The sequence below is a fragment of the Malurus melanocephalus genome, unplaced genomic scaffold, assembly GCF_030028575.1.
Source record: "Malurus melanocephalus ecotype Western Australia unplaced genomic scaffold, MMel_1.1 scaffold_335, whole genome shotgun sequence".
In the NCBI taxonomy this organism is placed as follows: domain Eukaryota; kingdom Metazoa; phylum Chordata; class Aves; order Passeriformes; family Maluridae; genus Malurus; species Malurus melanocephalus.
In genome coordinates this window covers 696400-715191 of record NW_026623567.1, presented here as the reverse complement: position 1 = coordinate 715191, position 18792 = coordinate 696400, and the positions used below count along the sequence as shown (strand labels likewise).

Genomic DNA, 18792 nt, shown 5'->3' with positions numbered 1-18792 from the left:
TTATAGCTGGGAACTCCAGGCTGCACCAGACCCACTCTGCTCACGGTGCTGCAGCATCTCCACTGCCTTCAGCTGTTTAGGGCTGCCATAAAAAACATTCAGAGAAGCAAAACAGAGGGAAAGATATCAGCTGAAGCTCCAACACCAAAACATGAACCCACCAGCTGGTATTTGTTCACTGGAAACACATAGATCAGCAGACCTGGGGGATTGGTCAGAGGCCCAGGAAAAACCACTCAGCTCTGGCTGCAGCTGCAGGGCTGGAGAGAATCCCTGATGGTTCGGGGGTCAATAAAGCCAGTGAGGGGTGGGAGGGAGGGGGTTCCAAACCAGCAAGGAGATGCCTGGAGAGGGGACATTCAGGACCTTCATCCCCACAAGAGCTGCCAAACTTCAGTTATCCAGGGCAAAGTTTTCTGACTGYCACCAAAGCCCACACCTAAATAAAGCCACAAGTGTCAGGAAGGGACATGGAGGTGACGGTGCATCAGATGCTCCCTGAGAACACAGGAGCACAAGTGGGGAAGTTTGCTTTTACAGAGAAGGGAGAGGAGAGCGTTTTGGGTATAAATGCATACTTTCACATTCTCTGCACATGCTTTAGTGGTGATTTATGTGGACAAGGGAAGAGATACTGCAGGCTGCGTTCTGTGGTGACTTTGGGGAGCATACAACCATTTTTTTAATTTACTTTTTACTGGAATGACCTGCAGAAAAGGACAAGCAAACATACCAAAGCTGCAGAGCAGCCGGCAGAGAGTTATCAAGGAGGCAGAGGATATTACTCAGATTCTGATAATAACACCGGCTCCCACCTGCCAACTGCAGGCTGTCTGACACAAAAAACTCCAAAAACAGGCTGGAGCAGATGTCTGCCTCCCCATGCAGGAAGTGTCTCCAGTATCCACGAGACACAAGCAAAATAGCTCCGAGTCCAACGATTTTACAGAGACTCGAGATACTGAATTCAAACAGGAAGGAGGGAGAAAAAAAACCCAGTAAAGCAAAAGGATGTGTATCACATTGCAGTTGTAATTTACATTTTAGAAATCCTGCTGGGACCCCTGCGCTGGACCGAGGCAGTGACAGATGCCCTGGCAATCTGTCCAGCTGCCAAACCTGCTGCTCAGCACCAGCAGTACCTGCCACTGCAAAGATCTGTCCCCACTGTCACAGCACAGAGCCACCRAGGGGTGCAGCAGCATTGGGGCACTCAGGGGTGCACTCAGCATCCTACAGAGAACCACCCCAAGGAGCACCTCAGGCACCAGCTCTGCCTGCAGATGGGACACACAGAAAGGGCCTTCCCATGAAGGAAGGTGGGAAGGGGAAGGTGCTGCTGGGTTTGCTCTGTGCTGGGCACGGGCACAGCCTCCAGCAGGAGGGAAGGGCAGAGCATCGTCCCAGGTCCCACGGGAAGCAAAGAGAGAATGGAAAGTGGGAACAGACAGCAAGATGTCATCAACAACCCCAAACACCATTGGAGACACTTTCTGGAACAACAGAAGCTGGTCAACATGCCAGATTTCCATTCCCATAGAAAAGGGGGAATGTGCTACTGCTCCAAAGCAGAACAAAAGCAAAATGCGTCCAAATTTTTTGTTGTTTAAGTAAAAGAAAAATTTAACAGGCAAGTTCACATACCACTCCAACAAAGTCCAAACAGTTCATCTGGATTTCTTTTTTGTTTTTCTGTGGTATAATTAAAAATGCAATTTCAAGCAGACTTTTAGTCAAGAAGCTGCTGTGGAGTGAAAGCAGACAGCATTACCTTGTGCTACAGGCTGCTGCTGCTGCTTCACTTCCCTGAGCAGAGAAAGATGTTCCAGTTCATTCCAAAACAAGAAAATCCCATCCAAAACTCCAGTATGCTTCACTGCCTCCCAGTTCCAGCRGAGGCAGTTTGCAACATAAAGTCTCCCATCAGGAAGTTTCTGGCTTGCCCTAAAAGCGGCATGATGGGAGGTTACATTTTGAACACTTTTGCCCCAAGAAAGATGGCAAGGCCATGAGACTCCAGAAGCATTTGGCTGCCTGAAATTTGTTGCTGTGGAAGAAACCCATCTGGGCTCTCCTTTGAGCTGTGACAGCCCCAGGCTAGGAGCAGAGGSAGAAGGCAGAGCAGAGTCTGTGGCAGCCACCACGTGGGAAGGAGGACATCCCTCCTCCAGCTCACAGCTCGTCCATCCCAGTGCAGGGTCAGGGATCTGCTGGAGAGACACCTGGGAGCCAGGGGAGCTGTGCTCCAGCAAACACACCTGGTTCAGTTCGTGTTACCCCTGGTGTGAGCCCGGCAGATGTGTGAGCCCAGCTCAGGGCTAACACACAGCAGGCGAGGAGAGGAGAGCAGAGCAGAGCAGAGCAGAGCAGAGCAGAGCAGAGCTCCTCCCGAGGGGTGATGGATCCCCTGCTCTGAGCACACCCTGCAGTGCTGACTCAGGAACTGATCTTGTCCTGCTCATGCACCGGCTGAGCAGTGATTTGCAGGCCAGACCTAAATTCACACTATTTTCACTCGCAAAGCAAGGGGTGAGAAGAGAGAAAGAAATGAGGATTAAAACACCAGGATCCTAGGAGGTTTCTCTGGAGAAGCATCCTTCTTCCTCCTTCCAATACCTTTTAGGCAAGGACTGAAAAAGAAGCTGCTTTCTGGGCAGGTCTGTGTTTCTTTCTGCTGGAGACCAACAGCCATGAGCAAGCAGGCTCCATCGTCAGGCTGGTGCACAACTCCAGCATGGGCTGGCTGCTGATTTAATTTTGAAAACCTCATCTCAAATAATGCCTCCTCCTCCATCCAGGCTACATCCAGATGCAGACATCTTCCAGATATTTAACTCAGAGCTTCATTCAATCAGGCTTGATTATTTCATAGATACATGCATTTATATTTATGGGAAGATGCAAAAACTAATTTTCAAAATGCACTGCTGCCGTCTGCAGCGAGAAGGGACCTGTTGGACCCTGGGCAGGGAGATGGTGCTGTGCAGACTCTCACTCAAGCACATCTCAGCAAACAYCAGCTCCCCAGAGCTGCAACTCGCACTGCCAGGTCACTGCCACAATCACCACCTGCACAAAAACCAGCACATCTGCCCAAATTTGAAGAGGGGAACCAAGAGGTCAGGTTTTTTCAGTATTACTCATCTTCTTCCCTTTGGGGCTCAAAAGTGCCCTGAAAGTAGTACCCAGAAGGTTTCCACTGAGTGGTTTCCATGATCCACCAGAGCATCATCTGTTCCTTGGACATCTCAGGGCAAGAGGAGGACACCCATGTCCTTGGGATGGACACCCATGCAGCAGCCATAGCTGAGAGCCCAGGGTTTTCTCCTGAGCCCTTTCAATGAGACAGGGCCACCTGGCCCAGCATTCATTGTGTCTCCAGCTGTATTTCCCCAAGACATTTTTTGGGCAGATGTGCTTTATAGTCATTGAGGGACCTTAGTTCTGAAAACTAATCTTTTGTCCTTGGAAAGAACCTTGAAACSCATCTAATTTCAGTCCACTCACCACAGACCTTCCACTAGAGCTCACTTGGATGTTCAGAACCCCCTCCAAGCGGGCCCCAGACAATTCCTGGGAATAGAAGGGGCAGCAGCAAGCACAGGGGAGGAGAGGGATGGCCCAGCCCTGTGCCCACAGGACATCCTGTGGTGTTTTACAGCTGAGTGCTGGCACACTGACACAAGTGCTGGGCACACACATCAGCCAGGAACCCCGGGCCACACTCCAGGGCCACAGCAGCGAGCAGGGAGAGCCCAACAGCCTCATTTATTACATCCCCATAATCGCTCTTATCAGCTTACCTGCAGTGAGGCATTAGTAAAAGCCAAGCCACTCATGAAAGGGGCACCCTCTCCTATGTGAAAAGTCAATCAACATGTTATATTGTTATCAGGCTCGCAGACAAACCTTCCTTTGTACAACAAAATGGGCAGATACRGTGCCCTGACTATCAGTGTAAGGTTATCTTGTTGGGCCTTTAGCGAGCAGCACCTGATCTGCTTCTGTCTGAAATATGCCTTTATTGTTGTCCCTTAGAAAGAAAACCAGTGAAACTATTTTGCCTCTCTACAAGGAAAAACAGAAAAAAAAAAAGCAAAGCAAAGAATGTATCCCAGTCAGGAGTTGTGTTTCCCAACTTCATCAGAATTCATGTGTTTTCAGCCACAAAAAACAGATTCATCATCCCTTAAAGATAAATATGGCCATCACTATTGCAACTGGGCACATTTTTGCATACTTGAAATTGTTTTGAGGCGTTCAGTCATGTAAGACCATGCACTCGGTAACAATTTAAAGAAACATTAGCTCCCAAATTACACTGTTGAAAAGTACCTCCTCAGACACCCTGGCATGGTACAAACTGTTATTCAAACTTGCAGCCTAACTACAGGGTGAGCTTTTTGCCAGCAGACGGGCACACAAACCTCGGGGAGTGATGAGCAATCACAGATTCCCACAGWCCTTGGCACATTTTTATGTGTCACAGCAGAAGCACCATCTCACCTGACCTTCAGRGTGTCTCCAGCCCTTCAGCCTCACCCTGACTGCTCACTCTGAGCCCACAGATCAGCCTCATCTTCCAAAAGAAGGATTTGGACCCATGTCTGCTCACACTGGGAATGTGATGCATCGTGTGAGTTATGAATAWCCCTTCTCTGATTCAGCTTTTACAAAAATGGTGCATCATTCTTAGGATAARAATGGACTGAGGCAGAGGAAATCCCAAAAACACCTCATACAAATTGCTCAGATGGACTTGGATCTGTAAGTACAACACTGAAAAAGTTAAAAAAACATTTAAGAATTGAAGTGAAATTGAACCCAGAAAAAAATAGGACTGAGATTAATATGTCCAGTGGATTTACTTGCTGATTCCATCGACGGTTTTTGCATAGAAGTAGYTTTTCTCAAAGTACAGATTCTGATAGATGGTTTCCTAGCTCTTCAGCTGTGAACTTAGTGTTTCTTTGGAGGAAATCAGAACACAGAGATCACCAGAACCCTTCAAAATGCCCACACCATATACAGTGTAAGGCCTGCATGAGTCCCAGCAGCACAGCCAGCTGAAGGATGCCATGAACGAGCCCTTCTCCAAACACCACCGATAATTTTCCCCGTCTGTCAATAAAAAAAAATCATTTTTTGCTGACGTCAAAAGTAAATTAATGAACTTGCCACTCAATTAGAGCATCAGTCAACTGCTACATGTGACTCCCTCTCCATCTTTTAGCTTTTATTTAGATGGTGATGAAGAATACTTGACTTCCAACCAAATCTTCATTAAAAGAAACTCAACAAACACAAACATTTGAAATAGAAAAGCAATAATCAGGCTATTGCACTGTTTTAGTTGGTACGATTCCAGCTCTTCCATCAGGATAATCTAGCTGACATTTGGCCTTGTCATTTTTTCACCCTGGGACAGGATGGATATCTTGTAAAACAGCATGTTTCTGCTGTCCTTGCTTCAGTCAAGCATTCAAAAGCACTCTCTTCAGAGAAAAAAAAAAACAAGTAAAACAAAAAAGTTAAAAAAAAAAGTAATTTGCTGCTACTAAAATGATAGCTAGAAGTCCTAAAGCTTTTAGCAGAGAGAAAAACCCATGGGAAGGATGCTGTGTCAAGCCAAGCCAGCTCAGTGGTGCCTGAGCCAAGCACAGCCCCGCTGAAGGCTGCGCAGAGCCACGCACGGTCAATATTGACACTGCACACATGACATTTGTCAGCAGGACCAKCCAGCCTGAGGGCTGGGCAGCAGGAGGGGACAACAGCCACATGGCCCTGCACCATCAGCAAAACCACACAGATGGGGAGATCTCCCACCTGTGAAGGAGGGTTTAGGAGTCACTCGGGTGTCCTGTGTCAGCAGAGCGTGGAACAGCTCGAGAGCCAGCGGGAAATGGGGCAGAGCAGCATCAGAGATGCAGGTGCTGGGGTAGGGGCACCMTGGGGACATGGGCAGGGCAGTGATCGCCCTGATAAAGGGTGGGAATTCATGATCTTGTAAATATTTTAGCTAGTGCTGGTCTGTCTCCCCGCACACACGGAGTGAGCCCCAGCAGACTCTGATCACTGGTCCCAGCTTGGGARCGTCCCCTTTTCCAGCACAAATGCTCATTCCTAAGGAACTTTTCCCCCAGAAACCTGGAGGGCAGCAGCCACAGTGACCTTGTCTGGCCTTCCCTTGGMAGGGAAACCCTCTGGTGCCTGTTTGACCCCCAAAATGAGCAGACTCAGGGAAAGAGGTCAGATTGATGGCACCCTCCTGAAATAAACCCAGGAGATGATGGGGTGAGAGCAGGAAGGGCACCAAAAGCAGGGCTGCAGGARCATCTCAGCACTGARGCCTCTAACATGAAATGCTTTACTRGGACATTTGGAGCTGTTTAAAAGCAGAATAGGATCAAAGTTGCACTGCACAGGGTTTCAGAGCAGCTTCCAAAAACACAGGGGTCCCACTCTGTGCCCACAAAGGGCATGGCCACCACACAAACACAGGGACCTCCCCTGCCCTGGAACATGCCCATATTCCCATTTGGGTTCCCATTTGGGTTCCCATTTGGGTTCCCATTTGGGTTCCCATTTGGAAGCCACAACACTTTGTAACACGAATAAAGGGGCTACCAACACACAGCCCTTCCACCTGGGAAGAGACCATGCGATATTCAAGCCTGAAATTTGATGAGCGCACTCAAAAAAAAAAAAAAACCCGCTGCCAAGACGATAAATCAGTGGTGAAGCAAGCTAGAAATTACTAAAGAGTTACAGATCTGGGTAAGTCAAGGAGGAGACTGAGCTGATTTTTCAAAAAACGCCTGGGTATAACATGAATTGCTGGAAACCAATGTAGGGTCGGGGAGAAAACTTGGGGCTTCTTTGGGGGCTTGAACTACAAATTACAAACTCCCTCTCCCCCTCAGAAATAGCCAAGAGAGAGCTGAGAGGAAAACCAACTGCAGGTTATTGCAGCAGGAGCAGCCAGGCAGGGGAGCTGTTTTACTCACAAACTTCCAGAGCCATCTTTACATATCTTTATTGCACACATCTATCCTTACATATCTCATGGGATGAGGCCAACTTCCCTTCCCAGGACAAACTATTTCTGCTTAATTCTGCCAAATCCATCTGTTCCCAAGACAACTTTTGTTGCTGCCTAACGTAGATATTTCGGAAGAGTAAATCTTCCCCTCAAACTCCCAGACCCTTCCCCCAGTTGCTGGATTGCTCAGAACATTCCCTGGGTGTTTCAGCTACTAAAACAGATATTTTCCTCCCAGCAGAGCTTGTGAGGTGCCCAGGGGCACAGGTGAGCTGGACCAAAGCCCCTGAAATGCCTGCACCTCCTCTCCCCCAGCCCAAACCTGGCACAGGAGTCTGTCCAGCACCCATGTTTTATTTTCAGGTTCCATGGCAAGAACCTCGTTGGTTCCAAGTGGCATTAGCAGAGGTGAGCTAATTGGTGGGTGACYGACTGGAGCATCAGCAAAGCACAGCCACCCTGGGCTCATTTTCTTTTGGGTGCCTGGTGCAGGACRATTCCAGCAGGCTGCGAGCACATGCTTGCATCACAGAGCCTGGAAGACATTTACACTGGCTCATAATTTGRGGGGGAAATACTATAATTCACTCCCAGACATGATCTGCCTTTGGTGTGGCATAAATAGATGTGTGTGTGTACAGGGCTCTATTTTTAGAGCTGCATGGCCAGGGTGCCGGCTCCAGGGGCACTCCAGTGACAAACAGGATGCACTTTTCTCTGAGCTGGGAGGTTCTCAGCCCTCCCCCTTATTGTAAACATCATCTGCCTTCAAAACCCTTAATGTGTTGCAGATGTGACAAACAATAAAAGACCTATCATAAAAAAAAAGCCTGCCATCTCTGTGTTTCCCACTGGGGCAACATAATAATGAATTTATTAGCATATAGGGCTCACCAACATATGTTTATAGTCACTCACAAACTTTTGACTTGACAGTTTACAAGTATGTTTAAATCATTAGAGTTTAGGTTGACTGTCCAGTTATTACAGGCTCATTATAAATAGGAAACAAAGGTTACATTTTATATAGCAGGCGATAAATCAAAACTAGTCTGTATTTTAGACTGACTCTTTTTTTTYCCCCGTTTTGCTCTTTTTTTATCTCCTTATTTTCAAGACTTTCTGAGAGGACACCTTGGTGAGGCCAGTGCTCAGCAGATGTTTGCAGTGAGCTGGCAGGACCAACAGCACCCACACCAGGGAGCAGGAGAAACTCCCAGTGCATCTGAGAGGTGCAAAGACCTCAGAGGTGGCAAACTCTGCCAAGGTTTTCACTCAACCAACAGCCAAAATCAGTGCCAGCCCAGGACACTCACCTCTCCTCCTCCTCCTCAAGACATCACCAAGTCCATCTGCAAGGCATGGGAAACCCTTTGGAAGGGAGGAGTTCTCCACTGCCAATTTCCTCCCAAGCTGAATAAAGCATCTGACAAAAGGAGGGCAAAACCCTAAACTGTGTCCCCTGACTGCAAACCTTGAGGGTCAGCAGAGGGACTCAAACGTGCTCAGATGGGGCTGGGTTTGACCACTGCACTACAAAACAGCCCTCCACCCATGTTCCTGCCTCAGCTCTGCAGAATGTCCAGCATGGGATAAAACCAGGGGCTCAGTAATACAACCCCAGCCACTCCCAGTCCCTTCTGCCTCTATTACAGGGTAACCACCTTGGGGAGGAGAGAGATAAAGCCACATTAAATGTAAAAGTTCATTCTGTAAACTATTTCCAGATTTCAAAGCCTGGCATCGTTTCAAATCGGCCTGCTACCCTAAAATTTGGAATTTGTGGAAAGCAGGGTGGGAATGTGGAATGGTTTCTGGTCCCTTTTATTTCTTGCTATGTGCATGTGATATGACAGGGAAAAAAATTAATTGAAAAATACCCTTTCAAAGTAAAAAGAAATATCATTCTCAAAAATGTTGAAAGTGAGTATTTCCACACCATCAGCAACTTTTCCTGGGTTGGTTTCCAACATTAGACTTGAACAGAGTCACAGTTTATATCCAATATCAAGCAAATAGGATCCTGTCACCGTCAGATCAGCTTCACCTTCCTGCTCTAAAGCAAAACACACACAAAAAAGAGCATATTGCATGGGCAAGCAAGGAAGAAGGGACAGCTCATGCCCTCTGAGCTCAGTCAGTGCCTTAAAGCCCTGTTGGACAAACCCCACACTCTCAGCAGCCTGAAAGTCTTTACCTGCCAGGAGCCCCATGCCCCAGAGACTCGGCTGCTTTCAAGTTAATATTTACCCATCCCATGGTAAAGGCAGCAGCAAAAACCCTCCAGCAGAGCAGCACAGGCAGGACAGGCCCCCTTTTCCTGCTCCATGTGCCACTTTCATGTGTCACAGTGACAAGAGGGGTCTAAGCTGCCAGAAGGGCATGTTATCAGGGAGATTGATACGGTGATTAAACTGGCCTAGAGAGACAGAAAAAGGCAGAAAGGATCGTATATCTGGCTTCAGAGATCACTGATGATAGTGCGGGGAAGGCTTTAAGAGGAAATTAGAAACACATTAAAAATAGCATCAAGGTGTGACACAAAGATCACGGAAAATGAAACACGTATCTCTKCTCTCAGCACAGGACACTGTGAATCACCTGTATTTCTTTAACATAAACTTGGTTATTTAGCTCTTGGATGAAACAAAGTATATTTTATCCTTCTCAGAATTCTATGTTGCTCTTTCAGACTTGGGAGTGGAGGACTTTAAAATTCTATTATTTCCCTTRCTAAATATTTGAATATATGTATTTTACGCATTTTACATAATGTGTCAATAATCTTTGATATGAGACTGGCATTTAATATTTCAGCTGTCACTTCATTAAAGACACTTTAATTATCCCAGACCAATGGGACAGAATTTATAAACATCTGTGCTTCATTTAGGAGMCCAAATTTGCCTTTTAAACTTCAAAGCTGCAAAGCTGATTTTATCCAGGTTCAGTTGTCTGGTCTCTCGAAGAGCACCGTGTAGCACTGGAACCAGCATTAATTGGGCCAAGCCTCCAGCCCACAGACCAATGTCCAGCACTGCCCATCTATTCTGGACACAGCCTCCAGCAGTCTGGGCTGACTCACACGAGCAAAGCAGATGATGCTGCTGAGCTCCACGGAGTGGTCAGTGGGTCAAGGCGAAGGCCACACCAGCAGCACGTGTGACTGCCCAAGTCACAACTGGTCCTTCACCTTCTCCTCCCAATGGTGATCAGGGACTACCTCATTATAACAGCAGAAAGGCCTCAGGGCCATTTTCAAAGCAACCAAGACGTGACTCACACTGGCAAGCAATGCAATTTTAGGCTCCTGAGCACCTAAATCACCTCTGCAAAATGAGCCTGAGTTATTTGCAAAAAACTTCTCAGGGTTTTCTAAACCTTACATCAGAAATAATCATCATTTGCTGCCTTCCTGACTTTCTGATGGAAYCCATAAATCTGAGCAGCTCAGGATTGCAGGCAGCAGTGGGAAGGAGAGAAGAGGATGACCCTGGGACTCACATCAGGATTGCAATTTGCCTTGAGTCCTCTCCAATAGGCTGCCCTCGACACACTCCTGCAAAACCAGCCCAGAAAAGCAGAGGCATTTCTTCTCCAGCTGCTGCCTCGACTGGCACCGAGGGCAGCCGGCACAGTTCAGGGGTGTCTGCAGCAAGTGAACCTGAGCAGAGCCCAGGGAGCAGCTCCCCACACCATCACCAACACCCAGAACCCACAGAGGGGCAGCTGCTGCAGTACCACCATCCCCATCACCTGCTAGGAACCGCAGCTGGTTCCTCACTCGCAGCTCTCCATCCCCAGAGCCTCGGCCGCAGTCGTCTTCATCGTCGCAGTCACCGCTCTCCTCYTCCTCCTCCTCCGGGGCTTTTCCTGGAGCTTTTCGACGGGACAAAGTCATCCCTCTGAGCAGCTGAAAGACATGAGGGGCCACAGTCACTCWGCTGCTTCCCTCCTCCCTCCCTGCTGCTTGTGGGGTGACAGGAGGGGGACAGGACTCAGTGGAGCCAGGACAGTGGGACAAGACCCCAGCACGCTCCTTGTGCCAAAGCACTGACAGGCTCAGGTTCACTCATGGACAAAGCTGCACACAAAACCCTCAGTGGAAGACGCAAAAGGAAGAGATAAAACCACATTGAGTCATTCTGCCCTTCAGCTCCTGCCCAGTGAGCATCACATGAGCCCTGCAAGACCCCAGTGTCACCAAAGCTCTGGGGTCAGCTACAAAACWCCTGTCCAAAGTTAAGCCAGGTGAGGGAAAAAAGGGTAGCAAGAGGAACCTCTGTTGAGGGAATCTCACTGCWTTCAGGGACCATCTCCATCTGAGAAGTAACACTCGTGAAAGGAAATGGCAGATATCTCGGGTCTGTATGGACCCCACAAACATAGCCTAAAAAATGTCATTTCTCACTGTTGAAGCACTGAGGATGCTGGTGAAAGTTCTTGGAGCAGCCAAATGACACGATGACAACATCTTTTAGAGGATGTTTTAAAGCTGAGTCCCAAACAATAGTGAGAGGTTGCACATCCCTGAGACAGGGACAWGACTGATTCCCCCAAGCACACGGTCAGGACCATTTTCCAGACATGGGTGGGAGCTCCTCACACTCCCATCACAGCACACAGAGGGATTAGACACATTATAAACCATTGGCTTCCTCTCTTCCCTGACTTTCCTGATTCTGCTGTTGCTGAAAGCAGCCAGCTACTCCATCATAAACCCAGATCCCCTTTGAAAAAGTGTGAGTCAGCTAGTTAATATATGCTGAAAATTTCTATCACTGCCACTCTGCTGTTAAAAGCTTCTTGAATTTAATCTCAGCGCTAGGGAAGAAAAAAAAAAAAGGAAAGGATAAGTAACAGAGAAGATATTGCAAAATGGGAGCTTTCTACATACTTCAGGGGTTTAGTTAGTTCCATCTCTTGCAGCAATATGCATGCCTTGCAAGGCATTTTTTAATATCTGGRATCTAGGTTATATATTTAAACTATTAAGCTAGCCTTAGAAAACAGTTTCTAAAATATTTATCTCCTGAAGTTTATACAGCCCCGGAGGAATGCCTTTGGCATCTGGCTYGCCCTGTCCACAGCAATGTCCACATACCTTAGTGTTTATATTAGAGAAGCATAACGTAATGAAAAACAAATGGCTCCATGTGAAAGCCCTTTGGGTTCCCCAGCTGCAGCAAACCCTGCAGCAAAGCTGTCCTTGGCACGTGCCAAAGTCTGTCCAACGTGAGAACCACGCTGGGTGAGTCCTGCATCCATGGCAGGCAGCAAAACGCAGCTCATCTCCTCAGAACTTCGGGGATGTGTTTCCACAGCCTCCAACAGGCTCTGGCTTAGGCTGGTTTAAGTTCACTTTTCAAGAATTTTATTTTGTTTAGACATTTACAGGCTTCTCTCAGAGTATGGTGCAACCACAAAAAAATAACAAACAAAAAGGCAAGCACRGTGCTGGGGTAGTGCAGGGAGGACCTTGCACAGGAACCGAACCACTCCAGCCTGCACACCACCACTTGTGCTCAGCCCCCAGCTAACAGCAGCCCTCAGCCCTAGGTGGAATGAGGGCCTCCCATCCACACCAGCTAATTAGCTAATTAGCACACACAGCAATTCAAACCACTGCCCAATGCTCCACTGCCAAAACCCACACCCATCGTGGTGGAAGGGACCACGAGTGCTCAGCAGCAGGACGCTCCCTCCTCCGTGGATGTTCCCTCCTGTGGATGCTCCCTCCTCCGTGGGACTCTCCCTCCTCCATGGATGCTTCCTCCTCTGTGAGACTCTCCCTCCTCTGTGAGACTCTCCCTCCTCCGTGGGATGCTCTCCTCCATGGATGCTCCCTCCTCTGCACCCCAGGAATGAGCAAGCCAGACGGGACCCCACCACACAGCCCAGGCGGCACGACTTTCATGGCTTACCCAAAAGAGCAGAGGAGCTTTCTGGCAGAGAGAATTAAGCTTTGGGATATTTTCAGATTTAATAAGCTCAGCAGGGGGCAAGGGAAAATCAGGGTTTTTCAATTGTGTGTTTTCAAATATTAAAATAACTGAGCATTTCTTGTAGCATTACTTTTTTCCTTGGCATGGCATAAATTAGCAGCTTAATTTCTATGCCTTTGTAGCCACAATAAAACAGGAACTTTCTGAGAAACATCACGTGGGCCCCAACTCTGGATCAAGCGAACGTGACATCCCTGTGCCACACTGCTTTTCCTTTGCCAGGAGAACAGCTCCATCCTCAACCATGCCCTCTCCAGCTGCTGATAACTACAGAGAGGTTCAATTAGTCAAATTTTGCAGCTGCCTGTGGGAGAAATAGCGCCCATGACACAAAACCTACTGGAACAGTCAGCAGGAGACTGGGCATGGGGTAAAAATCCCACTCTGTTGGTGAATCCAGAGCCAGGAATGCTGTTGGATGTCTCAGCTTCACCCAGAGCAGCAGCCCTAATCCCACTCATCAACCACTCCACAACCTCCCTGATGGTCTGCACGCTTTATGAAATTATATTTGGTGGACTGAGCACAGATTCYCCATCCTTAAATAGCAAGCAGAGCTGACTGCACCCTAACATTACAGTTTATTCACGTCCTGTGGTTTAAAGCCCATGGTGAGAGGCAGGAAAATAGAGTCTGGTGATCACTAAAGTAGTATGTAACAGTGAGATAGCTTTAACTTAATCACAACTCACCCAGCTGTAAGAGTTTACTGTCATATCTACTCTGCTTTGCTAAACCATAATGGCAAAAATACACGGTGATGTACCCGCTGTAAACTGGAGCACTCTTGGTGGGAGGCCGGGCACTCACATCCACACTCCTCAGAGGGRGCTGTAGGGCTTTCCTTCCCCATTTGCACAGCCACCATGGCAAGGAACTCCCTCTGCTCCTCACTACAMATTCTAATGGATCAGGCATCCATCAGTTTCATTTCCAGCCTCATCCCTTGTAAACCTTSACCCTCTGGTTGGGTGGGGTGGGCAGTGCCAGGGTGTGGGCACGAGGCACTCCAGGGGACAGCAGGCAGTCACATCTGTTTTTCATGTACATCTCTGTCATTTGTCTTGTCTTGTGGTCTCCCTACAGCTCAAAACACAAGGCAGACGGGAACGGTGAGCCGAGCCTTCCTGCAAGGAAAGCTCCCCAGGGCATCCCAGTRTGATTTACACAATTATTCATAACTGCACGGTGACCAGACAAAAACAGGCGCAGCAACGCAGGGTAATGACTCAGCTTGTCTTGGACAGGCCACCGTATGTTGAAATCTTTTTAACTCCTCATTCTTTACAACCACTTTGCTCAGAGCTCCCCATCCCACCAGCCCGCTGAGCCACCTGGTCTTATTTTTCCAATTTTAACATAAACAGTGGGAACTGCAACAGACTTTTTATCATTAATCTCCCATCTCTGAAAAGAGCTCAGCGTCGTGTTTCTTGGACTGCAGTTTAATAACTGTTTTCTCCTTCTGGARACCAAGCCCGTGGTATTGCAAATATCAATTTGAGCAATACCCAAAATTGTGCCCACAAATTCAGATTAAATACTGTCAGCAAGCTACAAGCACTGTGCTCCTTTAGGGCAGAAATCATCCCTTTCAACACACTTCAAAAATATGTAAAGTAAAGAGAACAGCCAAAGAGATTATTAAGGGGAATAGAAGACTTTTAGAAAAACATTTAATTCCTTCATGAGTTTAGGGGAGAAGCCTGATTGATATTTGTAATCTTTTGGTGGACAGAGCTGTCATTTAATTTAGCTTGCATGACTGAAAGAATTTAACAAAAAGTGTTCCAGAGAGTTTTGCAGAAATTCTTCGCATGTTTTTAGTAAGCCTTTGGAATACGATCAAACCTAAAAAGCTGGAGAGAATGGAGACTGAACTTGCAGCTAAAATAATATTCAGAATGTAATATATGCTTAATAATCAAGTATTCACGTCCAGCAGAAAAAGTGCCTCAGTGCACAAATGGCTCTGGAGCCCCAGCCATGTGTCCATGAGCTCTTGGCGTCAGGAAGGGAACCCTGGGAACTCAACCTAGCAGTGAAAACCAGCTCCTGGCTCTGCTAGAAACCACCCAAAACTCCATGAATTTCACCAACTCAGGACTGCTTGCAAGGACCAGGATGCCTCCCTTCAGGAGCCTCCTAAGGAAGAGTTTTGGAGGAGTAAAGGTGTTATTTCCCCTTTCATCACTCCAGGCACCCACTTACGGGTACCTGACACAGGTGCCAAGTTACTTCTCACACAACTCCCAAGATTCCCAACAGATCAGGCTTTTCTATTTTAAATTCCAGCCTGCTGAAAACATTGCTTTTTGGGAGTGAAAACCTGGATCTTATGTAGCCAATCCCGACCTTGAAAACTGCAATACCAAATAATTTACGTGTGGCTTTTGAATCAGGGCAGCATCCTGGGAAACGTGCAGATTTTCACACGATACTGTTCCCTGTTAACAGCTCATTACAACSTACAGAAGTATATTCCCATTATGAAATGCAGCTGGGGTTGTTTTGCTTACGAAGGTCATTATCTGATCGCAGGCAAGAATCAGGGAAAGGAACCCATTTTATAAGGCTGAAGTTGTGGACTTTTTGAAAACTCATGTGTTTTGAATTTGGTGGCCTGATCACACACAAGCATGCAACAGCAGAATCGATTCTCTCCACTTCCTCTGCTTATTAGCCCTGGAAATAGCATGGAAAAAATTATCTTTTATTAGCAAATACGTCAATATTTAACCAACCCTCGTGAGATTTGCTGATGCCCTCCACACCACATTTCTATTTCCCAGCTCCCTTAGGTTTATCCATTCTGTGGAGAGGCGCCTCGGTGGCACGGGAGTGTGCACCAACACAAACTCAATGCAATATCAACAGCATTGTTTTTTTCACTGCTTCTTTCCAAGCTTCAGAGAGCTTTCCCTCTCTTGGGCAGCAACAAAATGCAGCACATATTACAGAAAAACCCAATGTTCCCTGGCACTAAGCACTAACTCCATTTGGAAATGAGGATATTTAAAACTTTAGAAATATCTGTGAATACCAGGACCTGTACTTCTGTCTGGCAAGAACGAACACAAGAGCATGTGCTCACTGGCAGGCACCRCTGCTCTTCTGATCACAGCCCTGGCCCATGGGCAGAAGAGCCCATTTTGGCAGGAGAATATCTGAATTGTGATTTCCTTATAGCCCTTCCAGTTGGATGCACCTTGGAAGCACAGAAATGGCAGAGAAGAAACCTGTTCCTCATTGAACTCCTATTTCAAGCTCAGCAGAACGAAGAATGATCTCTAATCAAATGTTAATAAAGTGAAAGCAGACTTTGGAGATGGAAAAGTAATTTTCAGTGCTTGGAAAAATGATGAGTTGGACATGGCCATTTTCTCAGCTGCTCTAAAGGCCAATTCTGCATTTCCCTGTGCTGCCTCTTTGAGACATCACAGGGTTAGTGCTGTAGGAGCTGAACTCATCTGACCAAGCCTCAGACAGCACCTCCTGTCTGCTCTGGGCAGCATGAGCAAGGATGGCCCAGCAATTCCCTCCCCACACACTGCTCCTGAGTCACTCCTGCTCTGGGGCTYCACACCAGTCCATGGTGATGGGTGACTAAAGCTGTGAACCTTTGAGCTTTGAGCTTACATTGTKGCTCCTTAGCCATAAAAATGTTTTAGTCTTTAATTGTAGCACTCAAAATATCTGGAAAAATCCCTACCATGCATCACTCAGGGTTTGCCAGCACAGCAGGACTCACTTTCCTGTCCTCACAGACTCCAGAGGAGATGCCTTTGGCTGCCAGTAAATCGGTTTTCCTGGTCACTCTCCTGATAGYACAAAGAAGCTGGTGACAGCAGTGAATTATTGACCAAAGGATGGCCCTACTTTATGGATCATCAGTTTAATTCCAGATTAGCTATCCAAGMTGACAACATCCCTATGGGCAAAAGAAGACAGACAAAGACCCCTAAGTGCTGGCAGTAATTAACACAAGCCCACACTGCACAGTAAATCTGTTTTGGCAGTGGAGGGCTTGCCAAGGCATTATGGATTGCTGTGGTTTTGTGAGGGCAGGCTGATGCCCAGCTCTGGATGCTCCCGTGGAGGTGAAACCCTGACTGGCAGCAGGGCAGGCACAAGGACCAGCTCCTGCCTGCTGTCCCCCAGGCAGGGGAGGTGTCACTTCCCTGGCCTGAACAAATGCTCATTCATCACGGGGCACATGTGAAAAAGAGATTACTCAGGCTTTACGATCTGTTCATTCACCTTATATCCAGTTCCTTCCCCCAGCTATTTACRGCTTGTTTTTGTGCAGCAGGAGGAAGGAACAGGACACTGTGGGTGCTGAGCAGGGCTGAAGGGTCCAGCCCAGCCTGAGGGGACCTGGACAGTCCCCATCTGCTTCTGGCTCATCCCCTGAGCCCCACATTGATGCCAATGCTGGTCAAATGCTGATTTCCTCTTTGAGCTGCCATAGCCCCTTGTCCTACTTTGTCTTTCCAAGCCTAAACTATTGCTGGCCCTTCAGCATCCCTTCCTACATCTGCTTCCATCAAACACAGTCATCCCTCAAACTCAAAAAAACCAATCATTAGACCAATCATCAAACACATGGTTGGGCTAGGCAGCAGGTAATGTCTTCAGCACTTTGCTGGAGTCTGCCAGGACCTTTTCCTATCAGGATCAAAAAAACTTCCATGAGCTGCCACTTCCCTAGAAGCAACAGGAATGCAGCTATTTACTGCAAACACCCCCTCCCAGCTCTTGTTCAYTTTGCCTAAGCTGATCAGGCACATGAACTGTCCATGCTTGCCAAGGGTGGTGGAAAAGGTATCGCAAGGATGCTCCCTTTCTTGCAAGGGTTGTCTGTCTTTCCTTTTTCCACACTGTTCTTTCTCTGGCACCATATCCCTGCTCCATCTCCCCACAAAGTTTCTCAGACTCCTACCAGCAGCCCCAGCTGCCTTCCCCTCTCCTTCCCACCCGCTCTGCATCACTAGACATGAGAACCTGGACCCATTYCTCCACCTCTCAAGCAGCCACCCCTCGGGGCATTGGCAGCTGAGTGAAGGAGGGGTGTGGGAGCCTACGTGGGCCAGGACCCATCACTGCTATTACCCATATTTTCCATAGTTTGTTTAGTTATGTTGGAGCAGAACCCCACTCTGCCATCCAAACACAGCTCAGGAAGGCTCAAAGCACACGTCACCAGAAGATGAAACATGAGACAACAAGTAAAACAGGAGCACAAAAAACATGACAAAATGGCCAGAAATAGAGCAGTCAACCACCTCATCACCATCACATCCTCCAGGAGGGGATGGCCTGGATGGACACTGCCCTGGATGCAAGGGGACCTAGAAGGACACAGAGGTGTCACACCACCTCAAGCCATCTGCTCAAACAGTCCCACAGTTCTGTAAAGGGGACCAGGGTGACCCAGGCAGGGAGTGCAGCAGCCAGGGGGTCCCACAGCCTCCTCCCAGCCTGGCCCAGCCTGTCAGAGCAGCTGGGAGATTTCCTCTTGACTCAGGCTCCAGCACACGTGGCGGCTCTCTGGCCCTCGGCGACGTCTGCGACACAAACACCTCGTCCTTGGCACCAGSTAGGAAACAGTGAGCCGAGAGCTGYGCCGGAAGGATTTTCTGCCTCCCCTTCTCCTTCTGCAACACAAACCCCTGTYCCAGCTGCTTTCCTTTTCCCCTAAAGGCTCCCAGTGGGGAGGGACTCCTCGAATCATGTATTTATGTA

General features: G+C 47.9%; 1 protein-coding gene across 1 annotated transcript in view; it reads right to left on the bottom strand.

The window, feature by feature from the left end:
* Positions 1 to 18792, bottom strand: part of GPC3 (glypican 3) — a 136292-nt gene that overhangs the window by 14492 nt on the left and 103008 nt on the right. Inside the window, exon 7 of the mRNA XM_057377948.1 lies at positions 10799 to 10955. Coding sequence (XP_057233931.1) covers positions 10799 to 10955 — 157 coding nt within the window. The remainder of the gene's footprint in view (positions 1 to 10798; positions 10956 to 18792) is intronic.